The sequence below is a fragment of the Xenopus laevis genome, chromosome 4L, assembly GCF_017654675.1.
Source record: "Xenopus laevis strain J_2021 chromosome 4L, Xenopus_laevis_v10.1, whole genome shotgun sequence".
Taxonomy (NCBI): Eukaryota; Metazoa; Chordata; class Amphibia; order Anura; family Pipidae; genus Xenopus; species Xenopus laevis.
In genome coordinates this window covers 53,241,130-53,268,175 of record NC_054377.1, presented here as the reverse complement: position 1 = coordinate 53,268,175, position 27,046 = coordinate 53,241,130, and the positions used below count along the sequence as shown (strand labels likewise).

The 27,046-nt window shown below is 40.2% G+C and overlaps 2 protein-coding genes across 23 annotated transcripts in view; one reads left to right on the top strand and one right to left on the bottom strand.

Moving 5' to 3' along the window:
* The window catches only part of LOC121402811 (zinc finger protein 276-like), a 128,545-nt gene that overhangs the window by 51,266 nt on the left and 50,233 nt on the right, over positions 1-27,046 (bottom strand). For 10 of the 22 annotated variants that reach the window (XM_041589515.1, XM_041589512.1, XM_041589514.1 and 7 more), the window contains 4 exons: positions 18,385-18,537; positions 16,627-16,730; positions 7,261-7,301; positions 5,946-6,195 (listed from right to left, as the gene is read on the bottom strand). The exons of the other annotated variants lie outside the window; for them this stretch is intronic. In XM_041589515.1, coding sequence (XP_041445449.1) covers positions 18,483-18,537 — 55 coding nt within the window. In that variant the 3' untranslated portion in view covers positions 5,946-6,195; positions 7,261-7,301; positions 16,627-16,730; positions 18,385-18,482. Of the gene's footprint in view, positions 1-5,945; positions 6,196-7,260; positions 7,302-16,626; positions 16,731-18,384; positions 18,538-27,046 lie in introns of those variants that run through there. 22 annotated transcript variants of the gene reach the window in all.
* LOC121402822 (protein kinase C eta type-like) lies at positions 17,088-18,137 on the top strand. The gene is made up of 3 exons (XM_041589564.1): positions 17,088-17,401; positions 17,510-17,683; positions 17,954-18,137. The coding sequence occupies exons 1-3, from the start codon at positions 17,361-17,363 to the stop codon at positions 18,018-18,020; spliced, it is 282 nt and encodes a 93-aa protein (XP_041445498.1). The 5' UTR covers positions 17,088-17,360; the 3' UTR covers positions 18,021-18,137.

The window sequence follows — 27,046 nt, the reverse complement described above, 5'->3', positions numbered from 1 at the left end:
ACATTATTATAGTTTATATAAACAAGCTGCTGTGTAGCCATGGGGGCAGCCATTCAAGCTGTAAAAAAGGAGAAAAGGCACAGGATACACAGCAGATAACATACAAGCTCTTTTGTATACAATGGAATTCTTCTGCACTTATATGTTATCTGCTGTGTATCCTGTGCCTTTTCTCCTTTTTTACAGATGAATGGCTGCCCCCATGGCTACACAGCAGCTTGTTTATATAAACTATAATTGTGTTTGTGAAACAAACACACCAGTTTCACCAGTGCAGGGTAACCGTACATTATATTGTCATTCCTTTCATTTTTTGGTGTTACTGTTCCTTTAGGTGTGAATAATGTCTCTACTTTATAGCTGTGAGAAGGCAACACAGAATGAGCTCCATGCTGGAATCAGTAGCTTTGGGTGACACTGTACATAATTGGTAGTTAATTTACTTTGAAAGAAGACAGCAGTCCATCAAGTTCAACCCTCCAATTTAGCTGCAATGTCTTCTCTCTTCTTTGTTATGTAACAATTTCCTTCTCAACCACAGAAACTGCGTCAGGACATTCTTCTGATGAAGCCATATTTCATCATATGCAAGGAAGCCATGGAATATCAGCTTCTTCTCCAGGTCAGAGAAAATATAGACCTTTTACTTACGTATATTTGTCTTTGCAGCAATAGATATAAGAATGAAAGTGTTAGTTAATGCTAGTTAACTGTGGGCTATGCTGTACTGGGCAGTGTTTTTATAAATACAGTCTCTCTCTCTGCAACTCCACTGTCCACTCATACACTGCATTTTGAAATCTTGATAAGCAGAACATTTGATTATTATGCCTACTGCTTAAATCACATGAAAGGTGCCAGACAGAAGAGAAATGTAGAAAGAATCAAGGACTGATACAACATGTTTTCAGTTGTATGTGCAAAAGCTCAAAGCACTGGCATATAGTGAAATAGAAAATAATGTAGGATAGGGAAAGGCAAGATTTGTCAGTTCAGTTGCAGAAGTACAACTCCAAGAATGGCATTTGTTGAGAATGGGTTCATTTACAAACACAAGTGCAAGCACTAGCTACTACTGAGCAGTAGAAGAACTTGAGCACATACATGATCCTGGCAAAGTATGATGTGCAACACAATTTACCAAACAAAAAACGGCAAGTGAAGCGGGACAAATCCCTGCATGTTTATTACATCAGTAGAGTAACATCATCAATGTCTCCCTTAATCATAAACGTTTCAGAGACTAACCCCTAATCAAAAGCAGGAAGTTGTGTTCTGGCTATTATGTTAGGGATCCAGTCAGTCCAGCCTTTATACATTACATTTTTGGCTAACTAACTATATTAGAAACATTTTTTATTTTGCACAGCCTATCTCTTCACCCAGTTTTTATTTTCACACTGAACTGTTCCTTTAAGGCACATGCAATATATGTTGCAATATATAGGGGTTATGACCCCTAGGGGTGCAATTGCAAGAGCTCGGTATGGATCTGACCCAATGCAGCCTGTGCCTCCTGCAGCTCAGTACTTCACGCTTCTAAATGACATGCAAGCTAGAAGCGGGGGCGGCCACCCCACCTGCCCTTCACCAATACAGTTTTAGGAAAGGCAGGTCCCTGAAAAAGAGTTCATAGGCCTATAGCTATTTGCACAATACCCATGCAGTGGGCATACTGCAGAAAATGGTTCATTGTGTTGGGCATTGTAAATGAGCCCTATAGTCTAAACTTGGCACACATAATCATAGCATTAACTTCTAAGTCTAAGCCACACTGCCCATGTTTTCATCAACAAAGAACAATATAAAGATTACTGTGGCATCTAGTAAATATACAGCATCTGTGTAATTTGTGGGAGAAGCAGGATTAGTAATTCATTGAAAGGCATACAGTCAACTGTAGATCCTCGTGACCTTGGGTCTTCCAGAGCTGTAGACACACACATGATATACTTGTGTCTACAGCTTCATATAACCGGTAGCACTAAATGATAACACAACTGTACTTATAGACGGTACATAGTTTGAGACTAGTGTGTTTAACCTTTCATTTTGCTGAAGATATTTTTTTCTTTTCCTTTTAGGGACTGTTATTATGAAAACTCCACCAGCTGTCCACGGTGCATGAGACTCAGCCTAAGGAAACAGACGCAGAATCCTGGAGCGGAGCCGTAGCTGAGCACCTTCATTACGATGGACTTGTATATCACATCAGGACAGGATTTGACCCTGAGCTTGAACAATCAGCCTCTATACATTGACTAAAAAGCAAGTCAGGCATGCACTACATGTACCACTTACTGTAATTGACTCATGTATTTTCTTGTGCCTGGGAGACCAACAGCACATTCCAAAATGCTGTACAGCTACTAGATGCTAACCTACTGCAACATTCGGACATTTCTAGTTGCATTCCAGGAAACGGAGGAGTCGGTGATGATTATTCCTATACAGATCTCCTATGGTGCCTTATTAGTACATGGAGAGAATTACATCTGTATCTTTCTGGGAAACGTAGCGCCTGGATGTTCTTGTCCTTTATCAATGACTTTACTCTTGGACCTGCTCTCTTGACTTGAAGGTTTGGAGCCTGTTGCACAGTGTGATGCGACCGTGATCACAAACTCTGTAGAGCTGCGGTGACTGGAAAAAGAGGATGTAGAATATATTTATATGTTACAGAATTATACATTGCAGAGAGAGCTCTTCTTTTAACTTTTTTTAATAAAACTGCTCAGTATTTATTGACAGGGGCCATGAAGTCTCTGTATGACCCTGAGCGGAAATAAGAAATGATATTGGGAAACCATAAAAAGAATGTTAAGTGGTTGCACTTTTTGACCTATTTCTGCTGCTACATAAAAAGTATTAAACGCCTCCTGAACCAATGAAAAGATTTTGTGCTCTGTGATTCTTCAAACTTGCCTAAGATTTGCAGGTATCAAATATTACAAAGTGTGATATGTTTATAAATAAAGTCCTGGGGCCAGGTGAGTGTGTTGTTTGTATCAACACTGAAAGGTTTTTGTTGATTACAGGAGAAACAAGGCCTTTGAGAAAAGCCTGTAATGTTTCTATGTCATTACTTGCCTTTTCATACAAAGTCCTTTAATAGAACTGGTATTTTTGGCTACTTTTAGGCTTCATTTACCTTCTTTGTGATCAATACAAAAAACTCCATGATATTACTACCTAAGGGCTTTTTGACACAGAAGTGTGATCTGATTTGGTAGGTCCCATATTGGTTTCTGACCACCTGCAATACACTTGGACCCAAAGATATTCTATGGCAGTGGTTTATAAACTGTGAGGACGGCCCAGGGGATCCTAGAGCTGCGGCTGGTGGGATCCAGTCTGAAGGCCAGCTGGGGTAAGACTTGTTGTCTAGGATACTCATGTGAACTTAAAGGGGTTGTTCACCTTCCAAACACGGTTTAAGATTGTTCCCCAGAAATAAAGACTTTTTTCAATTACTTTCCATTATTTATTTTTTTACTGTTTTTCCAGAATCTAAGTTTAAAATTGAATGTCCCTGTCTCTGGTGTTAGAGTCTGGCAGCGCAGTAATTCTGTTGCAGACTCTAAACTGTTAACATTTTGCAACATTCAGTTGATACATTTCTCAGCAGCATCTCTGGAGTATTAGCAACTATTGTATCAATTCTAATAGCTGCTTGTAATGAAACCCAGAGATTCTGTTCAGCAGGGACAAAGATAATAAATGTATCAACTAAATGTATCCATGTAGAACAGTTTATAGGGTCGGTGACCCCCCCTCCCAGGGCTGTTCAGATGCTGAAAAAAGACACTTGACACTTCAATATTAGAAAAAAACGGTGACACATAGAAAATAGAAAGTCATTGGAAAAAGTCATTATTTCTGGTGATCTATCTGAAAACAACTAGTTGTTTGAAGGTGAACCACCCCTTTAACAGGACATTTGATCTCCTTTAATGGCCACTATGTGTGAAATATTTTAGGCAAATGTTTATGCTAATTTAGTCTTTATCATATTAACTGCAATCCTATGCAATTCTGTGTGGCAGTTTTGTAATCCATGGAGCATAATAAGGTTTAGTCTGAGTATCATATACTTATGTTAGTCTTAATACAGTACCAGAAGCATTAACTGTTTGGGATTTTTTCAGTGTGATGCTCAAATTCAAAGCTCTTAATTGCATTAAGCCCATATCGCCCTAAAATATTTATTCTCTGAATCATTACAGAATTGCTGAATAATGTAGCCATGAGATGTGTAAAAAAAAGTCTCCTTTGTCATTTGTCTCCCACTGCTGTAACATAGATTCCATGTAGATATTGACATATAAGGTGTCCATTCAGTGGGTGATACTCTTCAGGCCAGAGGACAGGACAGATACCATATGAGTAGTCACATACATGTATGGCCACCTTACATTGCTCCATTTGTTCTGGAGGACAAGCCAAATGATTGACACAGCTGGAAGTGAAGAAGAGCTGCCTATGAAGCTCTGCAGTATATACCCCCACTACTACCAATCACTGGCTGAATCTGGCCATGCATGGACCGAGCTTCAAAATATTTAACCTATTGGCCTACAAGCTTATTTCAGAACAGTTTGGCCACATAGTGTGTAGTTTCCTGTGACCTCCTTTAAGACAGGAAAAAGTCATATAAATTCAATATACACATTTATTGTTTGATGTACGATAAATTATTCTATTCAATGTAAATGTTGTTGACGCCAGTATTTAGTGAGGGCTTATTAAATATGAGTAAGTAGGCCTTCCGGTCACAATACTGATATTTATATTTGTTTTGAGAGGTACTGGCCTTGGTATGCAGCTGATGAAACTGACTGGTGGCATTACCAATAAAAATAGATCATACTGGGTAATGATTGAGCTATCAGCACCAACAACAAGTATCACCCTGTTGAAGTTTACTAAATGTTAAAAAATTTCAGCATCCAGACACCTGCCATTGTCTGTGTGGGAAGCATAATATATCTGTGGTTAGGGATGGGCGAATTTGACCAATTTTGTTAAAAAATCGACGCTCACGAAATGTCTCCAACGCCCATAAAGTCTGTGGGTGTCAAAAAAATGTTGTAACGCACGGTGAAATTTTTTTAACGCGTGGCTTTTTTTTTTTGGACTGGACGCATGACTCCATACAAGTCTATAGGCGTAATTTCCGCGTCGAAACAAGGCGAAAATATTTGCCCATCCCTATCTGTGGCTATTCTCCCAAATTATGGATATCAAGTTTACTACATGTTAAAAAGTTTCAGCATCCAGACACCTGCCATCATCTGTGTAGGAAGCATAATATATCTGTATGTGGGTTTTTTGTACATTTTTACTATATTTTGTATCTATATTTTTTGTCATTCCTGATTCTCTTTTTAGCTCAAACATAAAGATACCATCAAAGGATGCCAGCAATGATATCTCCCTGTATTAAGCTTAATTAGGCAAAAAAAGCCCCTCACATTTGCCTATAGCCTGTACAGAGATAACCTGAACCAATGGCAGCATAGGTATCTCCCTTTACAAGACACAATTCAGAAAGGATGCTGAATAGCCACTAGAATTCAGAATTGAATTCGGTATGAGTTGAGGGAAAGGGTTTATGAACAGTATGGCAGAATCAATCCCTGATGCTGCTTGACTACAACTCCCATCAAGCTTTTATTTTTCATAATACATGGGAATTGTAGTACAGTAGCACCTGGGTATCCCACATTTTTAAGGTAATATGGAGGAGATACAGTCACTGAAGGGTACTGTGACCATATTAAAGCACAAGGCTGCAGGCTGTGTTATACAGGGAACTCTGGGTATCACAAGGGATAATGTATCACATGTACTATAAAGGATAATTTCCCCCCAACTGTAAAATATAAGAATATTAGAGGTCATTGAAGGGTTCTGTGACAATATAAAGGCACAAGGCTGCAGGCTGAGTTATAAAGTCACTATTGTATTGGACCAGAATATCTGTGACTGTTTTATTTCATTACATTAATAGTGTATATAAAACTAATCTCTCATTCCTTTTGCCAGCCGTTGTTCATCTGCATGTACCCCCTTTCGGAAGACATCTTGGGTTTGAAGAGCCTCAGTCCTGCTAAGGTTTTCTCCACAGCTTCTAGTTGAAAAGATTTTCTAACCATATTTTGCCCTCGCTGAACATCTCCTACACCTACACTCCTAAAGGAGAGACAAAAGAAATGTAACATTAGACTGATCCACCAGAACAGAGATCTGGGCTTAACACTGACTCTCACTTCAGAATTCATCAGCCGGCATATACACACTAAAGGAAGAGAGACAGATACAGGCTAACAGACAAGAGAACAAAAGAAAACTAGATAAACATTGACATGCAGATTCAGGGTCAGACTGGAGTAATGGGGGCCCACCGGGACTGCCACATGAAGACCCCTCCAGGCAGTCATGGGGGGCCCCCTCCCGGCTTCCCTCTGCGCGAACACCGGTGTGGCGTGGGCCTGCGCGAATGCCTTTGCACAGCATGCTTGTGTAGAGGAAAGCAGCAACAAAAGTTTTTCTTAAGGGGGTGCCCGATCAGGGGAACATGGTTCGGCCGGCCCAGTGCGGCACTGTGTTCCATTATGCTGGTGGTCGTTAAAGAAAAGAAACAAACCCTTAATAAAAAAAAACCCTACCCTACATAGACCCCCCTCCCCCCAGCCTATCTGCCCCCCTGGCAAATGCCCCTTACTCTTTACTTACCCCTCCGTGCAGATTCTTTCCAGCGGAGTTTACAGGCACCATCTTCAGCTGCTTCAGTAATCGTTGGAATGAGACCAGCAATTCACCAATTTTCATGAGTTTCGGCGCATGCGCAGTTGTCGCCAAACAGAAATTTGCTCCAACTGTGCATGCACCATTTCACCAGTCTCATTACGAAGATTACTGAAGAGAAAAAGATGGCACCCGTGAACTCCGCTGGACAGAATCTGCATGGAGGGGTAAGTAAAGAGTTAGGGGAATTAGCCCAGGGGGGCAGCTAGTCTGGGGGGGTTGGAGGTCTATGTAGGGTTGGGGGTTTTTTTTTCATTAAGGGTTTGTTTCTCCTATAATAAGTTTGGGGATAAAGCTGAAGATGTGCTTCTAGGACAGGAAATATTTGTCTGGGATGCTCTACTGTTTTACTGGATAGACGGACAAACAGATAGATGAATAGAGATACCTTGGAGTTGGGAAAGCTGTAAGTGTTGCAGAACGTGGGGCAGTAGATAACAATATACATACCCTGTTGTCATTGGGCGTGGGGAGCAGAGGCTTCTTTGAGGCTGCAAGGAAAACATATAGCAGCAGTGAGTTACAGAGAGACAAGTACAGGAATTGCTTAGTAATACCAGTAATTCAATCATGGGCTTCAAGTGAGATATTCCAGTGGGGATGCTGGGAGTTGAAATTCTACAGTTGAAATTTTACAGCATTGCATTAAAGAGCCCATCCCTGATGTAATAATTTACATGTAATCAATACATTTAGGGATTTCTTTAAAATGAAAAGTTTCCATTACAATTAGCAAGTCACTGGACTTTAGTGAGTTGCATGTGTGAATGTGACAGGGACATTACATTGTAAGCTCTACTGGGGCAGGGACTGATGGGAATGATGTATAATCTCTGTTATGAGCTGCAGAATATATCATACTATATACATATTAATCTTGACCGGCATAAATTCTTATAGATCATAGTCATAGAAACAGTGTTTGGGGATAAAGATGAAGGAAGGTTCACAAACTAATCTCTCCCATGGCCTCTGTACTTTCCTGTGTCCCCAGGGGTCTGCTGTCTGATTAAAGAGTCTCCCCAGCGCACAGTGATTGAATCCATGGCTGATGAATGAAAGGACCCTACAGATATGGCAGCACAGTAACTGCACTGACTCAATAGGCCATAAATAAAAAGCAATGCTCTGCTTAAATAATAACCTTTGTATATACTGCACATCTAAACAGAAATAACTGCCATATAAACCCCACTCATCAACAGGGTACACTTCCCCTTTAAGAGCAGGGAACAGAGGTGACTTAACAACTAGGGGTTTGACAGTTGGTTTAGTCCGTTGGTTGGCATTGCAGCGAGAGGTAAGTGTATATTTCCTCTGAGATTTTTTGTCAAATAATGCTCATTTTAGCTATAAAAAAGAGGGAAAACAGTTTGGTGATGGGCCCCAGGCTAACAGGTATTGATACTCTCACTGATTTTAGGCAATTTGGAGAATTTTCCTCTAAAATGGATAAAATCATTTATTTTTATGCCCAGTATTGACAAGCTCCTTAGAGTTTTGTCCCTCTGCCCTGCTCTTATGTACCAACCTTCACATGTAACTGAATTAAATGGAATAAATAGCAATGCTTTTTCCTTTTACACAATAACTTGTATTAATAAGTCTCATGATTTAAGAGCAAGGATGAGAGGTGAATTACACCTAAGGATTGACAGTTGGTTTAGTCCGTTGGTTGGCAGGGTGGTGAGTGTACTTTCCCTCTGAGACATTTTTTTGCCAAATAAGTCATATTTTAGAGAAATAAAGGGGAAATAGTTGGGTTATGCCCTCCCAGACGAACGAGTGTTGCTCCGATCACAGATTTTATAGAATTTTCCCCTAAAATGGGCTTATGAGATGCCTTTAATCTGGTTGGGAGACACAGACCCAGGATTTGGCAGTTATGCAGTTATGCTGACAGCACATATACACTTTTCCCACTTGGAGTCCATAAACAGATAACATTTGGGGACCCCCGTGCCTCCCCATAAATATTTTATTTTTATGCCCAGTATTAACAGGCTCCTTAGAATTTTGTAGAGTTTTGTCCCTGGGTATCTTCCCTGTTCTGATATACCAACCTTGCAACTGAATTTAATAGAATACATAGCAATATTTTTTCCTTTTACAGAATAACAATTTCTCGCATGCCCTTTCCCTTCAAATCTTCCATATATGTGTGTGTGTGGGGGGGGGGGAGGGGGGCAACAAGGTACATGGTATTGAATACTAATGAATAATAATATTTAATTGCTAAATGTTTCCTATAGCAGGGGGGTAGGGGTGAACACTGGGCAATCTGCACCTGGACAGTGATCTTATGTAGCAACATGGTCCTAGAGGAATGTTGTTTCGTTTCACTGTGTAATGTACAAACGTATATGGATGAAATGACAAACTCACTCTTGACTTGACTCTTGATGTACTTCACTCTCACTGTACCAATGTTCATTTTTGATTGGCTGCTATGAGGTACTATATTGTATAAACTGAGGGCCAGTACCTGCTGGGAATGACACAAAGATTGAGTTTAGGGTAAAATGACCAGATCTCTGCCTTCCTCTGTATTTTATAGGAAATAAGTGCTACATGCATTATCTCTAATTATTAGCTAATTTGTCAATTTATTCTCTTCCCTATACAGATTGCTACAGTGTGTGGATTGCTTATTTTTTTGCAATTTATCAGCGATTTTGGATGGTTTTTTTTCTGGCATCTCCTTAATTCAGATTTTTACATTTGTCTGTGAACACATATAAGGAGAGCCACAATTTAAAGAGGGAGACCCTCCGGGGTTCCCCGGCCTTGTGCCGGCCCCTGTATTTTAGCCAAAAGCCAAAACATCTCGGGCTTTTGGGTTTTTTTTGCTCATCTTCTGTCATCTGAAGAACTTCACTTAAGAGGTAATCTTAAAACTTTGCTTTCAGGGTTCTTTTATGCTACCTAATTCCCCATATTGACCTTATTCCCCTAATATAGCCTGACACCTATGTCCCTACTGAACACCTATTTTGTACTCTTTACACTGCTTTCTAACCCAAATCACATGTGACTAATAGAAATGGGGAATGTTATTTTTGGAGGCTTTGCTGCCCACAAGAGAGGACATTTCACCTTGCCATCACCTTAGAGGTACTTGGATCTGGAACCTATTCCCTTATAAGCCTTGTCGTTATTGTTCTAAGGCTAAATTAAAGGTACATGAGGAAATCTGTGCTGCCAGGCAGCAAATTTCTCAATAATGTTTTTCCCTGTGGAATATGCTGTATCTTCCACATGAGGTGATCCACCAATATCGCTGGAAACTGCCTTCTGCCTTTGCCCTTTTGGTGTTTAGGTCGGTTTGCCGACAAATCCATGGTTTAGTAAGGGAACAAATGCCCCCATGTTCCACAGCCCTAAAGTGATGTACAATAATATATTTTTTATTAGAGGATTCCTTTTATCACTCATTCTTTCCTGAGTTATTTGTGCTGTTTAGAATTAATTTCTTTATAATTCCTAAATATAAACATCTCTTTTTTTTTCCATGTAGGAGTGAAAATGGGCGCTTTTCCCTGCAAAACTCAGTGTTTTGATTTGGTAAGTGTGATGGAAATATTAAGCCTTTCATTGAATGTTTTGAGCATTGGGAGGAGGCTGCATTGGGGATACACGTGTAACTTACAATAACTGTTATATTTAGTTGGTGGGTATGTGAATATATAAGAAGCAACATGTGGCAGTCTTAGGTTACTGCTTAAGAGGAATGGGGGGAAGGAGCAATATTACGAGGATAATAAGTATTCTATACAGACACTGCAGTTTGTGTGTCAATGGGATACATGGGGATGAAATGTTTTTGTTTTTTTTTTAATTCAGGTAGCTTTTATTGGCAAATTACAAATTAGATGATGACACGAATGACATTTTAGACTGCACAGCAGTCACAAAAAAAGTGTTTCGTATTCAGTATTACAGATGTTTACAAACATATAAAACACAAAATTATAGTCAATATTAAATATGCTCCTGTTGCACACCTTTGTTATTAAGAGCAATTCACTGCACACCCAACAGAATACCCACCACTAGCATCCTATTCATATAACAATGAAAGGCTGAATAAAATAGCCAATTATTCACTAAGCATTAACAGTTTGAATTTGGGAAAATGTATCAACCCATTTATCCCATATTTTATAGAACTTATCTGGAGAACCCCTTTTAAAGTAAATTATACGTTCAAAATTACAAGTATCCTGTATGATATTTATCCATACTTGAATTTCTGGGTTCTACTTTTCCAATTTTGGGTTATAAGTTTTTTAGCCAAGAAGAGAGATTCTTGAATAAATATTCTGGTATACTGATTAGAGACCGTACGACCCAGGATATTCTGTAAGCAGACCTTAGATGTTCTAGGAATGACAACCCCTGAAATATTATCTAGATGATTAAAAACTTCAGCCCAATAAGGTTTAATAACATTACATTCTCATAACATATGTACTAACGTGCCTTTCCACAACGCACCTATTACAGACCTCAGGTATAGCAGGGCTTATCAAGTGCAATCTTACTGGAGTAAGATACGCCCTATGTAGGACATATAATTGAACCATTCTCAATTTATAACATACAAAGACTATTTGAGGAGACTCAAGGGCCTCTTGCCATTCCTCATCTAGAATAATATCCACTGCTGTTTCCCAGTTAAGCAGAAGAGTTTCCAATGGGGCATCATTACTAGCCTGCAATAACACTGCATATAAACTGGAAATTAAGCCCCTAGTGGATGATCTATTTAAATAGGTGAGCAGCTTATTCTCATTGACCTTTAAATGATGCGTAGCCATAAGGGCTTGTCGCACTCCCAAATGTTGAAACCACCGATTTCCTGGCAATCCGGTAGACTGTTGTCTCTAAACGTAAAGATGCCCCGTTCAGACCATATTTCCCCTATTGTAAAAATGCCTTTATCAGACCAAACTTTCATCTGTATGTTGCTCTTTAGTAATTTGTAGTGCCATTAACCATACCCGGGACATATAACGAATCATGGGATGAACAGGTAACTGTTTCACATTTTTGGGTACTTTTTGTAACATCCAAACTATAGGCTGGTCCTCCTTACCAGTTAGTAATGCCCATATATCTTTTAGAGTTTGGTGGTGTGTGTTATCTAGCCAAGTACTGAAATGAGACAGTTGAGCTGACAAATAATACAAAAACATTTCAGGAAAGGATATCCCGGCATTGGTCTTAGATCTCATTAAAGTTACTAATTTCAATCTACACCGAGAATTAGCCCATATCAGTTGTCTGAATTTGCATCTTCATGCACCAAATTTAAAATGATCCGTCCTAACCTGAGCGCTAATAACTTGGCAAAGATTTTTATATCTGCTGTCAGCAGGGAAATGGGTCTATAGGCATCACAGTATTTATTGTCCTTGCCTGGTTTAGTAAGCAGCACTATTGTAGAATTATATAAGGAAGGTGGCAAAAGACCTGTAGCTATGGCTTTATTAAAAGGTTTCGGCAGATGGGGGACTAGAGCTTTATGGAATCTTTCATAGGGAGACCATCAGGTCCGGGAGCCTTATGGGAGGGAAAGAGCTTAATGGCCTCATATACTTCCAGCTCAGAAATATCCTGACCTAAAGAAAGATTTAGTTCTTCTGAGAGCTGAGGGAGCTGGGCCTCGTTCAGAAATTGTGAAACTTGCTGTGCACTGTTTTGCAATTTGGACATATATAGGGTTTTATAGAAATTAGCGAAGGTCTCTTTAATTAGACTAGTCTGTGTGATGAGCTGGCCATGATCATCATAAAGTTCAAAGGTCATGCGTTTTAGAGAGATAAGCAAGTAACTTGCCTGCTCTTTCACTATGTTCAAAATAATTTGCTCTATTAAACAATAAACCTCTCTTAGCTTTTTGTTGCAACAGGGAATTATACTCAGTTTCAGCCTGTCTTAAAAGTTGGAAGTTCTGTGGGCTAGGATCAATATGACTCTGTACAGTCAATTGACAAACTCGCTGCTCTAAATTAGTTTCATCCCGTGCAGAAGCTTTTTTAATTGCAGTGATTTCAGAATGTAGTAGGCCTCGAAAGTAGGCCTTAAAGGTATCCCAAGCTATTTCAATATTATCTGTAGTTAAATTATGATGAAAAAATTACTCTATTCTAAATTCTAATCCCTCATTATTATTTATAATTTCCAACCAAATAGGATTAAAGGACCATGACTGAATCTGAGAATGCAAAGGGGTCCCATTATCCCAAATCACTTGCAATGGGGCATGGTCTGAAATTCCTCTTGGGAGGTAAATGCCGTATGGATGTTAGGCAGTAAATCACTAGAGACAAAAGCCATATCATAGGGACATATGAGAGGCTGAAAAACAGGAAAACCCCCTTTCTTGTGGGTGTATATGCCTCAATGCTTCTTGAAGGCCCATAGTAGACATTTACATAGAGAGGTTAGTGGATCTAATCTACTGGATTGTACCCCGGATACGCTGTCTATCCATACAATCATCCAATACAGTGTTAAAATCACCAGAGGCTATTACTTGGGCCCTTGGATAATCTGCTACATAAGACATTAGTTGAATAATACATTTGTCAGAATAGGGTGGTGGAAGATAAATATTAGCCAAAATAGTTTCCTTCATGTTGAGATAGCAGTGAATAAAAACAAAATGTGGATCTGAATGTACAGAAATGAGTCGAAAATTCGCTGACTTTCTGATAAGTGTAGTTACTCCCCCCGTATATGTTGAAAAGGAGGAATGAAAGGCCCAACCAACCCACGGTCTTTTTAGAGTTAACACTTTACTCCCTAACAGGTGAGTTTCTTGTAACATAATTACCTCTGATGTCTTTTTTTTGACAAATCTAACACTAGCTTTCGTTTCACACAGTCATTAAGGCCCCGAACATTCCATGTTGAAATTGAAAGGGGTTTAGCCATAATCTATATTGTTCCCGTGAAGTTTCATGACCATTACGTGTCTGTTGCCTGAGCTACCTGAGAAAAAAATTACAGAACTATTTACAGCCCATCCCATGCTAACCGCCAAAATGACGGAAAACATTACCACCCTTTCCGCTCAGACCCAACTTTGAGCAGAATTAAACCCTAGAACCCAACAGTAGCAACAATAATGTTGTATTAAGCAATGGGGAGGCAAATCTGGGTAGGGACACCGTAAATGGCGTCGAGGAGGTAGAATCGTGAGGGGTGGGGCTCCGCCACTATAACCAGAACCATATAGATACACACATCACCCAATATATACATACAGTATCAGCATTGTGAATACTCATTGGACCCAACACATATATAGCAATAGCTAAATAATAAAAAAAAACAAATTTAAGCTGCTTTTCCCAGCTCACTGACCAGTCCAAACAAGTCCCCATATACCACAAGGGATCCATAGTCAGAATAACAATCGGTCATGGACGTAGAAAAGACAAGGAAACCCAATAACTTGTGGGGCAAGTAGACCATAGCAAATGCTGGCAAAATAAGCACAGATCTCTATAACAAATTTCAGGCTTTATCATAGAGAAGCTTCCATGTACGTAGCAAAGTATGAAGCAGTTCTGCTTAGACATCTGCCCACAAGGTAGCACATACGTGGAACCGTTCATCAGCTGATATAATAACTTTTAAAGGAAATTATGGCGATCCAATTGAGCAACTAGGCTTTCTAAAACAAGTTGTATAAACATGTAGCAGGTGGCCATCACTCCATTCAACCTGCCGATATAGAAATGCTTTAAACATTTGCTGCTTCCAGCCACGCAGAAGCATCTTGTGGCGAAGTAAAGAAATGCGTAGTTCCATTCGCCTGAACCCTGAGGCACGCTGGGTAGAGCATAGAATAAACTATTTTTTGATCCAGAAGCTTTCGCTTGACTTCCTGGAATCTGGCCCGTTGTTTTTGTACTTTAAGCGAGAAGTCAGGGTAAATTACAATTTTTGTGTTCTCATATAGTAGTTGCCCTTTAACTATGGCTATTGAAAGTATTGTATCCCTATCCTTGGCATTCAGGATATGGGCTATCAGGGCTCTAGGAGGGGCCCCCGGGATAGGGGCCTTCATAGGAATACGATGCACCCTCTCTATTATAAAAGTAGAGGAGAGATTGTTTACCGCAAAAGTTTCTCTGAGCCATTCCTCCACAAAGCGCTCAGTGTCGTCACCCTCTGCCCGTTCCGGAAAGCCGACTAGCCGCACATTATTACGCCTTAGGCCGTTCTCTAAATCATCAGCCTTAGCCTGCCACTGCGAAACGGTACGCCGTAAATCCTGTAACTGCTGTGGAAGAGGATTGCAGACATTCTCCAATGCGTTAATACGCTGCTCAGCTTCCACAGTGCCTTCACGCAGCCTTTGCATATCTTGCTTTAATATGGAAGCACTCCACCGTCAACTCCTCTGTTTTCGCCATAATAAGAGTTGTCGAAATATCCCTGTTGGCCTTAATTTCCATTTAGCAAATCTGTTAAGGAAGCTTCCGGATTAACGGCAGGGCCCTCGGAAGGTGACTAGTCTGAGGAAAGGGTGCGATGCGGAGAACTTTCTCAACTTAGCAGCAGTTTCCGTGGTTTTTTTGCCCCATATTGTAGACTTAAGACAGCCAAGCAAAAAGACATCCAAAAGCCCCCTGTTCAGCAGGTAGTTAGGCAAATAACATGAGAAAAAGGATCGGGAGCAGCGGAGCCCCTCAAGAGAACGTCCGCTCACATAGACCAGGTAGCCATGCCCCATTACTTAAATGTTTATGGGTTTCTCACGGGTTTTGTTTCACCTTTACAGGACGATTCTTATTCATCACTTGACCAAGCTCATCACTGGTCAAGGCCAAATTCCCTGGATTTACGAGAACATCTGGTTAGGAAGATCCAGACAGCTGGGGCTGATAGACTCGACGAATCGACGAGCGGCAGGAAGATCTTAGCTCAAGCAAACAAGATCTGGAAGGAGTCAGAGAAGAAGCTTAAAAGCCTTAAATCTGCCCTTCAGAAACCGGATGAGGCGCTTGCCCTGAGAGACAATGAGGAGAGCCCAGGTGAGATATGGAAGTTTGTTTTGATTTGACTCCTGCTGTCACTCCATGGGTATCGCTGAACATAGCAGGGTGTCAAAATTCAGAAATATTATTACAGGGAAACATCACACTGAGTTGGGATAAATAAATAAAATGGCCTTTCACTTTTGCAGATGTTACTGACAATCTGGAGAGTCCCTCAAGTGGCCCTGTCACTTCATATCATAGTGACAAACTCCCAGCAGCGCAGGAGGCCACTGCAGCTGAAGTGCAAGAGATGTCACAGTGCTCCAGTGACTCTTCTTCACACGTAAGTAGATTGGTTTGTCTACAGATTCAGCTTTCCATTTCTGAAGAGGAACCAGTTCCTGATACCACCGAGGTGGAGCTGATCTCCAACAGGTATGTGGAATGTTTTAAGCCTTCCCAAACTTTTCTTCTGATACAGATAATGTTATGACGGTAACAACTAATAATTGTTCTTTCTTTTATAATATAAGTGAGAAGCCTGCAGATGGCATGACTTCCCAGTCAGAAGAAGACACACCTCATGCTGAGGTATCTGAGACTGAGGACAAATGGTAAGGTCCATGTGGGAGTCCAAATCTTATATATAGCTATAAGGCCTTTTTTTTTTTTTTACTTTACTTTCCTTCTGTAGTGCTGCTAATTTCCCCTTCATACATATGGTACTAACAGGGATAAAAAACCTAAGATTCCAACTTAAAAAAGATGTATTAAAAGAAATTAAACTTAAAATTTAATTATCCTTATAGTGACGTACCAACAGATAATGTGCAGTCCAGCGAGGAGGGAGAAGCATCTCTTGAAATGCCAGTTGACCCTGCTGAAGAGCTCAGCCCAAGTACAGAACATCCGGTACTAGAGCTGGAAGAAAAAGAAGACATACGGTATGATACATATTCTTTTACATAGAAAAGATCTTTTTCTGCCAATTGGTACTTATGAAATTCCTTTTTACCCTGTACCAATAACTTCTACTATTTGTATGTGACACTAAAATTGTGGAAATGAATATGTCCAAAAGCAATGACATTAACTTTGCCTTTATACTCATAGCGAGGTGTCTGTAGATGTAGAGGAAGCCCCATGTGAAACATCAAAGGAGTCATCCCCTGATGGCCCCAGTGCTGCTCCAGAAGCAAGTAAGGAGCCAGAGGAACATCAAGAAGCAGAGCCCCCGATGGATGAGGAACAGGAACCAATGTAAGATGGAAACAGCAAACGCTTACAACACTGGAAGAACATTCTGTTTTATGAAGTGGGTCTAAATCTGCAATTTCCTTTTCAGAGACCTGGAATTCAGCGGTATTTGCCAGAAAGACCTCCGCCGCTGTGCCCTACTAGGCAAAGGTGGATTCGGAAAGGTAATTTTCTCAGTTCATTAGAAGTATTGGTACATTTATTTTCTCATTTAGGCTAACTAAATGCTTTCTCTCATTCCAGGTTCTCCTTATTCAGCACAATACCACAAAGAAATATTGTGCTGTAAAAGCCATGGCCAAAGAGAAGATCTACACCTCTGATGACATTGATGGGTCAGTTCTCAGGGAATGATCATAATTCCAACAATTTTGCACCGTGTTCTACTGTAATTTGTTCTTTAATAAATGCTAATGCCACATTTCCATGATTTTATTTTTCAGAATCTTGACAGAGAAACGCGTCATGCAAATCACCAAGGAGAGCCTTTATACTGTCAATTTATACGCCACTTTCCATACAAAGAATATGCTCTTCTTTGTAATGGAGTTTGCTGCCGGTGGCAGTGTAAGGACCCACTTGCAGAAGGCTAGAACTTTTGACATACCGAGGGCTAGGTAAGCAGGAATGTACTTTCAGTGGGGTTCACATGGGGGCATTTGACGTAAGACAATCATTTCACCAGAGCAGAACCATTAATATTGCCCAGAGTTGTCACAGAAGGAAGTACATGGCTATTCCCACTCAAAGCTTCATTTGTGGGCTGCTCAGGTGATAGGATTGGCAGAACAAAGTTGTTGCGAAATCATACATTATCTGGTTATTTAGCCAACTGACTAAACTACTGGATAAACGTTTAATGACTTTGTATTTTGATTATTTTGTAGGTTCTACGCAGCCTGTATTACACTGGGTTTGGAGGAGTTACATGAAAAAGGCATTATACACAGGTAAGCAAAAAAAAGTGTTGGTTTCACAGCTTACGTCTTCAGCTGACTAGCAGGAAATACATTGTTCTGGCACATACAGAACAAGATATTACATAACATTCTTTTGTATTTATTACAGAGACATGAAGCCTGACAACCTCCTCGTAGACAGTCGAGGTTATGTCAAAATTGCAGATTTCGGCCTCAGCATAGATGGTAAGTTTACCTTATAATCCACAGTTTTCTATACCATAAATGCACTTTAGAAATGTTCATTTCCAAATGAACTGATCTGACTGCGCTGGAACAGTAGTTCTGTTGTGCCCAGTTCTGTGGTCAGTATGTGTTACTATTTATAAATCAGCTGTGACGGCCTTCACTTTACTTACCTTTCCTCTCGTGTTTTAGGACTTGCACCCAACGGCAGCATCAGTGGCGCAGTAGGAAGCCCTGCCTATATGGCTCCAGAAGTTGTCAACGGAGAGCATTACACCAAGGCTGTGGACTGGTGGGCTTTGGGGGTGATCTTATACGAGATGCTCCTAGGGAAGGTAAGCAGAGAGCTCAATTAGTAGTTTGAATGAAAATGTAAAATACAGTAAAAATAAGATCTTTCTGGAAGTGCCAGAGACTCTCATCTTTCATTATTTCTCTGCTTATAAAAGTAACAGCGACGCAGGATCAAACACATTGCAAACTCAATGACACCAAGTACTTTGCACATATGCATCACTTAACCACTACTGTATCCATTCTGCTATAAAAATGCTGATGTTCTGTCTTCTAGAGACCCTTCACTGGAAAAGACCAGGAATGTCTATTTGATTCCAATTATGGAACAGGAACCAGTGTACCCACCAACCCTGCACACAGATGCAAGAAGCCTAATATCAGAGGTAAGTTGTCCCAGTAACATCAATAGATTCAGATCAGCTAATTGTGACTTATTATCCCATATAGGCAGAACACTCCTGTGTGGGTAACACCACTTTTCTCTTTTAGCTCTTAGAAAAGAATGTAGAAGATCGGCTGGGCTCTGCTGTGGATGGGCTTTTGATGTCGCGGCACATCCTTTCTTCAAAGTAAGTTTTCAATTTATCATTACCAATATTTCGCCTTCATTTGTCATTACAGTGACAAATATTCTAGGATCTATTGTGCTGTACGCACAGATAATAGCTGTATAGAAAGTTTGCGGCTACGGTCCCACCTTGTCTAGCAATGAAGAGTCATCTCCCCAGTTTCACATTAACATTAAGCAATATCATGCCTGGGATAATAATTCAACATTAAGTGTCTCTGAATTACATTTCTTATTGTCTACGTTGCAGGATTTCGACTGGAATGCTATGTTGGAGCAGAAAGCACAGCCCCCTTTGTTCCACAACTAAAAGGTCCGGAGGACCTGAAATATTTTGATGAGAGATTTACAAAGCTGGCTCCCAATATAACTCCACCCAAAGGCATCTGCGCTTGAAATGGCAGAAGAAATCTCAGACGCTTCTATGACTTTGCTTATGCAGCATGTTAGCTGCAAATAGAAGATGGGAGTCCAAGAAGGAATAACATCATCTTGCCAGGCTAATGATGTAAAAGAACAAGAATCCAACACAGCCTGGAACATGGAAGGCAGGATAAAGGGATCAAGTTAGTGGCTGCTCCACAAATTTACTGTTTCTCCTTTTCCAGGTCTATAGACATCAACCTACCAGCAACCGGGAACTGGACTTTTGGCAATGCCTCCTACAGAGTGGCACATTTTTGAGGCAGTAGGCTGCCATTATGTACATATTGTTAAATAAGAATATATCCCTCACCATTTATCACCCTTACCTACTCCTCTTCTATAATTTTTCTTGTAAATAGTTAAAAACGTTAAAACATGTTATATATATATATATCTTTACATACACACGCACACACAAACATCTGAATCACAGCTGCCAGAAGGGGCAAGCAGTACATACTGGGGACAGGGATATGGTTGAATACACATAAGCACATTTATGCCGCTCAGTAGACCCTGCATTCCTTTTCATACCATCTCTCAGACTGTAGAAGCCGGGTTCTGCAGGATGCCTGGGGGTCTAATAGAATGAAGAGGAATGCAGCATTCACCTAGCAGCTTAACGGTGCTCATGTATATGCTCCCATATTCCCCTTTGCTTCTTTTCCTTCTACCACAATTCCACCAGTGGTGCCTCCCCTTTTATTCAAAACATGGCTTTATATATAGGTGCACCCTTAAGCCACTCTGTAGCCCTTGCATTCCCTTTCACTCCATCCGTCAGACTGCAGAAGCCGGGTCTGCAGACTGCCTCGGGTCTAGTAAAATGGAATGAAATGCAGTGTTCACCTAGTAGCTTAAAGGCGCTCATGTATATGCTGCCATACTCCTTTCTATGTCCCTCACCCTGTTTGCCTTGATTAAATGTGGCATTGATCCTGGGAGCAAATCCGATTGCCGATAAGGAGTCAGGAAGGAATTTTTCCCTCTAGTGAAGCATATTGGCCGAGCTTCCGAGGGTTTTTGCCTTCCTCAGGATCAAAAAGCCTAATTTATTCCATCAATAAAGCTGTGATTTACACAGATTAACCACAAAGCCTCTGTGTGTGTTTGTCTTTATTCTGGGTATTAAGGGTTGGTTGTTCCTTAAAAAAGCCAGGTTAATATGTACAGGGAAGGCAAATGGAAGTGTGAAGCCAATAAACCCAATACCAATTGAGTTTAGAATCTGCCAATCTGTTTAGAAGCTGCTGTGTTGTTGCAACGGTCCCATTTGCCTTAGAAACCAGTCAGTGAAAGGTGATGAGATGAATGCAAACTATTTCTGATAAAAGGGGTAGTTAGAATATAACATTTGGTGTCGTGTGGCATAAAGATAGCATGTAATCATAAGGAGAATACAGAAGAGAGAGTCTTTAGGGTCTGGTATTGTGAGAAGGGAAAGTTGTGCTCACCACTAATTTTTCAAAACATTAAGCAGGGCTACAATGAGGCTGTTACCATAAAATTCAAAGACAAATACAAAAGTCTATGGGCAACAATATTTTTTTGACGCACGGCAATATTTTTTCTCCATTGGAGTCTATGGAAGTTATTTTTGTGGCGAAACCTGGCAAAAAATTCCGTTCATCACTAATTGGTAATTTTTACTGGTACATTTTGTCATGGGCTGGATAATTCACTGATAACCACTAGCTAAGGACTAGTATTATTCTCTGGGCACCAGACTCAGCAGACGCTGGAAATTTAGTGATAGCACTGAACCTTATCTTTTTTAAGTCATTCACTCTTTAATAACACTTGTTGTCAGTCTCTGAGAATTATTATTGTTCTACCTCTAACTCCAACTCAATAGTAGGAATTGGATCTAGATTTATTCAGAAGAACCTGGCCAAATCACAGTGAGATAGCTATGGCAAGTGCCCTCAATTGGGAATGACTTTAACAGGGGATTGGAAGTGTCAGGAGCAAAAGTCCTGTTTTGGTTTCATATCCCAAGATTGGAGTGCTATCACAGGTCTGTATCACCGGATTGGTGTGATAAAGGGCACAGTGGAGGCCGAAACGTTGCCGTTTTTTTATGTGAATAAATACTAACCACTTTTTCAATTGCAACAGTTGTGCCGCAGGTCTCTTGTTTTGTGATACACTGTTCATGGCATATTTTATTTTTACCATAAAACTTTTGCTTTGCACCTGTAGGAGTCTTTTTTTTTTTTTATTTGCAGGTAAACCTGGCGAGAAACTCCAGTCATCAATAGAAGCAAGCAGTTTTCCCTACAGTTAGGACCTACACTTACACTTCTGGAAGCTAGTCTCTCTCAATAAAAGCTAGCCTCACTGTTACAGGCTTAGCATTTTCTGCCATCCTAACAAACTTAAAAATTGTTTTTAGCACCTGGGATTTTATCTTTATATCTAACATATTCCTACATGCTCCTCCCCTCTATTCCCTTTCTTCCATTTGCTTCTCTCACACCATTTCTTCCAGTACCAAAGTGTCTGCCCCACTTTCTGTTCTCCTCTCACAACTTTCTCTATATATCCCCTCTATGATGCTTTTCCCTTTTTTCCTCCAATATCTATTACCACTCATTTTAACCTCCCCTTTCAGCGGCATACCTTGAAACCCCCCCCTTACAACAATTGTTTGGGTGGCCCAGTGTACCCTTACACAATTGTTTGGGTGGCCCAGTGTACCCTTAGGCCCCCTCCCACCCGCAGAAAACACACGGCAGCAAAGCATAGAGTGCAGAATCGGCTGGGGAGGAGGAACCATTCAGCAGATGCTGCAATCTGGGCTCTCTTGTCCACCAGGCCCCACATGACCAAGGGATCTGCTATACTATAGTTAAGCCCCTTCCCATTTTAGCCCTTTTCTCTTCTGTTTTAACTGATCCCCATCCTCTTATTTCTTCTCTTACTTTCCACTCTTTTGTCCCCTTTCATGTTATCTTATACTCTCCTACTTTCTCCTCTTGCTCGTCCCGCTTTCTCTTCTTTTTTCCCTTAATCCCTTTGCCTTATTCCACATCTGTTCCCATTTTTCCATTCCACTGGCTGTTACGAATGGTATCACTAACCCAGAAGAAACCCCAAGGTCCTGGCCTCACCTCACGCTTCTGCCTATAACAGCCGCCTTTCACTTTGGGAGCAGCCCTCCGCTACTCGGATGCTGCTAGGTCTTAAAGTGAGAGGACCAGGGAGAAAGTTCTGGGCAGAAAAGGGAACCAAACATTTACTGAAGGAATGGGAAACAAGGAGTGTGGTCAATGGAGGGGCTGAGTCAATACCAATCAGGCAGAGCAGTACAGATTCACAGGTCGGGTCAGAAGCACCAGTATCGCAGTACAGTAACAGGTTCCAAGAGAGTAGTCAGAGATCAGGCAAAGGTCAGGACAGTCAGCAAAGTAGACAAAGTCAAGGACAGGCAGGGTCAAGAACAAGAATCAGACTTGAAATATTACGTATTGCAATCATAAATATTTGGATTTCACGCCAATGATGATGTCACGAGTGGCGTGCCAAACCAAAAAGACATCAGAAAAAGAAGCAGCGCGTATTGGCACGCATGGAAGGAGAAGACTGCGGGTGTCCCTGCCTCACAGTTGCACCACCAGGTATTCTCACACTGGCTTTTTATTGGGCCACATGTTAGATGTGCTTGATAAACAGGAATAGAATCTATTATAACAAAATACTGAGGACCTGGGGTTTTTAGGATAAGGGATCTTTCCATTGTTTGGATCTCCATACCTTAAGTCTGCTAAAAACAAATAAACTTTAAAGAAAGCCAATAGAACTCTTTTGCCACCAATATGGATTCATGCAGCATAGTCCCCATCTAGTACAAGACACTATTGTATTTATTATAGTATTATTATACAAAAAATTAAATAATTTTTAAAAATTTGAATTATAAGGGATCTGCTTAAAACTATCTCTTACATAAAGCATATCCCCCTCAAATTCAGAGGTGTGAGGTATGGTTATGTCTTCAGTAAGCAAGAGCAGTTAGCTATTTCTGGTCTAGTGCCATGGTTGCTGGCTTGCCTTATTCAGGAAGTTTTGTCTGTAAAGAGCGCAGGTAGTTGTTCAGACTACTAACAGTGGAATGCCAGTGTGTGACAACCAATAACAACAGAAAGGCAGCCAAACATTTAGGTATGTATATATGTACAGAGCCCCTCGTATGGTATTCCTTATCAGTCAGAACTATCAGGGTCTGCCCATGTATGGATTCCTTTTGCAAAATACCAAAACCAGATTGTTGCTACAGGTTCCTATTCCAGAGTAATTTTATACCCATCTGCAAATTAAAGGGGAGTTGACTTAGAAATTATGTTTGATGGGGAATGTGGCCAGACATAGCATGTAAGACAGAAGCTCCTCTGTAAAGCTCCCACAGATAAACTCTAATTCATTCCCGGGGTTGATGAGCACAGCCCAAGGCAACCCAAAAACAGCTGCACCACGCTGGTCTCACAAAAACGCGCGCATGATCGTGGGCAATGGCAAATCAAGCCAAAAACAAGAATCAACACCACATGTGCTACACAATCACTCCACACCAATCTATGGGATTCGCGTTCGCTGAATGCATAAACATCTATTGCGATAACATAATCCATGTAATGTGCAATCCAAAACCAAATATACTCTAATGCAGAACATGCTGCTCATCCCTCTAGCACCTATTCTCACCCAAACCCCTAATAAAAAGAACAGGCAGACAGGCCAAGTATTAACAACAATTAAAGCATCTATACTGACTATACCAACTCTATTAATTATAACAAAGACCAGAGTCTATATGAGAGACATATATATTTGTCAGAAGTCTCCTAACGCTTAAGAACTAAGAAATAGACCATACATAGATCAGCATATTTACACCTGTATTCAAAAAAGTTTCTTAGAACAAGGCGAAGATTGATATGTAGCAACTCGATATGATAGACTCAGCTAATTTTGTAGTGAATTGTAAAAAGAAACTGATGGGCCAACTACGTCAAAAGTCATCCTCCATCGCAAATACTTTCTAAGCCTAACCAAACTTGGCAGATAAAAAATTCTCTAAGACACCCTAAATATTGAGATGGCGAACAAAGTATATCAGAAAATGAGTTTACAGAACTGAGTACTATCTTTTATAATAAGAAGGACAAACTGGATCGACCCCACACCAACTTCGAGCCAATGCTATAGACCTTGACAAACCCCTAAACATGAGAAGTCAAACATTAGAGGCAAATCACAGCGAGGTAAACCGACAGTTTGAGGGATAACAATGCTTTTATATTATAGATCTTCCCTCGAGACGCCCTCTAATCATTGATAAGACTGCCTCGTATCTCTTCACCCCAAATGGAATGTTTAAACCGCTAATAAGACACAATATCATCGAGGTGTCATAAACAGGCGAATCACCATAAGAGACCCTTAACACCTATTTACTAATTATACTAGGATCAAACAGAAAATTATTGTAAGCAACGTTACCCACCAGCCACCTCCATGCACTCTCTGCAATGTCAGAATAGTGAGCGAGGAGAAACAATTAAAAGTTTTGAACTATAAAGATTTGACTGCGCACAAAATCCATCTTGCCGACTAGCAATGACTGTGCAGAATCTAATAATCAGCGTGAATCCTAGACTACAACCTTCAGCTGCACAAAAGTGTCAGCGATTTTTTAATAGTGAGAAACTAACTGCCATTATTTGCAAGACAAAAGAACCCCACCCATCGTAAACCCTTAAGATCAGATAGTGCTTCGCACCCTCTCTTGACTTTCTCCCTCGAGGACAATACGTGACAAATTAACCTATTCTCTAAATACAGTGGGATCCTCCTTGGAATATCATACTCATTAGTTCTATGACACGCCTATGTAAATCTGAGTAGCAACAGCCGGACAGCCCCCTAATTGTTGTGGGCTGAGCTAACCTATAATAACGACAATCATCTCTAATCTGGTAAATCCAATATTTTCTTAAAAAAGTGAATGCCTCAGAAAAAGTCCTACAAAAACCAAATCTTACACCTACATAAGTAAAAACCACCCCTAGCTTAAATCAAAATTAGATGGGACTGCGTGAAACCCAATGGGTGATATTAATATTAATTTGTGCTTTATTCAAAACAAGGGCAGCTAAAGTTTTGTCATGGTACGTTTGCACACTTCCTGAGACAAACCTATAGCTCAAATCTGACAAAACCACCCACTGAAATTAAATATCACCGTTTATTAAAAAGAGGATAAAGTGTTATTTGATGAATCCTGATGAGAAATATGAGTCATAATTCTGCGATATTGCTCACTATTCCAGTATATGATGCCCATATGTTTCTGTCTGGCGCTGAGCAGTAGAGCATCAGCAGCAATTCCACATTCTATGCTATATAGATGAGTATCGCGAATTTACTAACATTTGCGATGTCTTTTTGTGGCCAGCGTGATAGTGCCCCTTTCCCAGGTTTCCTTGTATCCTCGAATTTTCAGGTATTATCAAAGTCAAAAATTCAAAACAATCAAGTAATTATGAATTTCAGGTATATCTTTTCCATTGGCAAAGCACTGATACTCTGTAAATCATTAGACTATGTCTTTTGTCAAGTGCGTTGTTTTAAACCTTGGTGTTTTTGTTGTACAGATCCCAAATATTATGTATAGTGATAATTCCTATTGAAAAATACATATATTTTTAATTGTGCAATTATATAATTAAATATGGCAGGGCCAACATATGTAAACAAGGTATTAGTCCAAAGGGGGAAATTAATATTTGTACAGGCGGAACTTGTTTTTGCCCCTGGCATTGCAAGAATTACCAAATGCTTTTGCGGCTGAGCATTGCACTGTAATGATGTCCAGCACCTTTCTAAGCCATGACTTTACGGATACAGACGGGAACTAAATGATTATAACATTGTCTGGCCACCTGTTTGGCTAACGCAAGATTAAAACTGTAAGGCAAAGTTCATTAGGGATCATTATACTTAGTAAACATATGTAGCAATGGAGAAACCATCGGTGGAATTACAATTTGTAACTTATTGTAATCCGCTCTGTGGTCACAAGTTAACCAATCAGGTGGCTGGCAGTTAATTGCCACTTAAAAACTTACTTTTAGTATTTACATTACAAAAAACCACCACTGCTATTTACAGACAAAAACTCAATCACTGAACAAAAAAGATTTCATAACTAGGCTGTTGGCCCAAAAATACATATAAATTCATTTAAAAAAACACATAGATTGGAACCGGATGAAAAAGAGGCAAGATGAACTGCAGGACACTGCCAGCCAACCGTTCAAAAAGGAGATTGATACGGGGTGTATCTGAGGTTTTTGCTTCCCCTCAGTTATTTAGTCAAGGGTGTTTGGGTTTGCCGCTCAATAGATTATTAGTCAATGATGTGCAAAAAAAAAAAATATTGGATCAAACAAGCAATATATTATATTCAAAAAATTAGGAGATAAAAATTCAGATTTTAGCTAAAAAAAACCCCACAAAGGGCCGTTCACTGTTAAATGTCA

Excerpts from the sequence above, each read along its gene's own strand:
- LOC121402822 (XM_041589564.1), top strand. The coding sequence starts at position 17,361 with ATGGCCAAAGAGAAGATCTACACCTCTGATGACATTGATGG. Across the intron at positions 17,402-17,509 it reads ACCTCTGATGACATTGATGG|AATCTTGACAGAGAAACGCG; the intron begins GTCAGTTCTCAG and ends TTTATTTTTCAG. Across the intron at positions 17,684-17,953 it reads TTTGACATACCGAGGGCTAG|GTTCTACGCAGCCTGTATTA; the intron begins GTAAGCAGGAAT and ends ATTATTTTGTAG.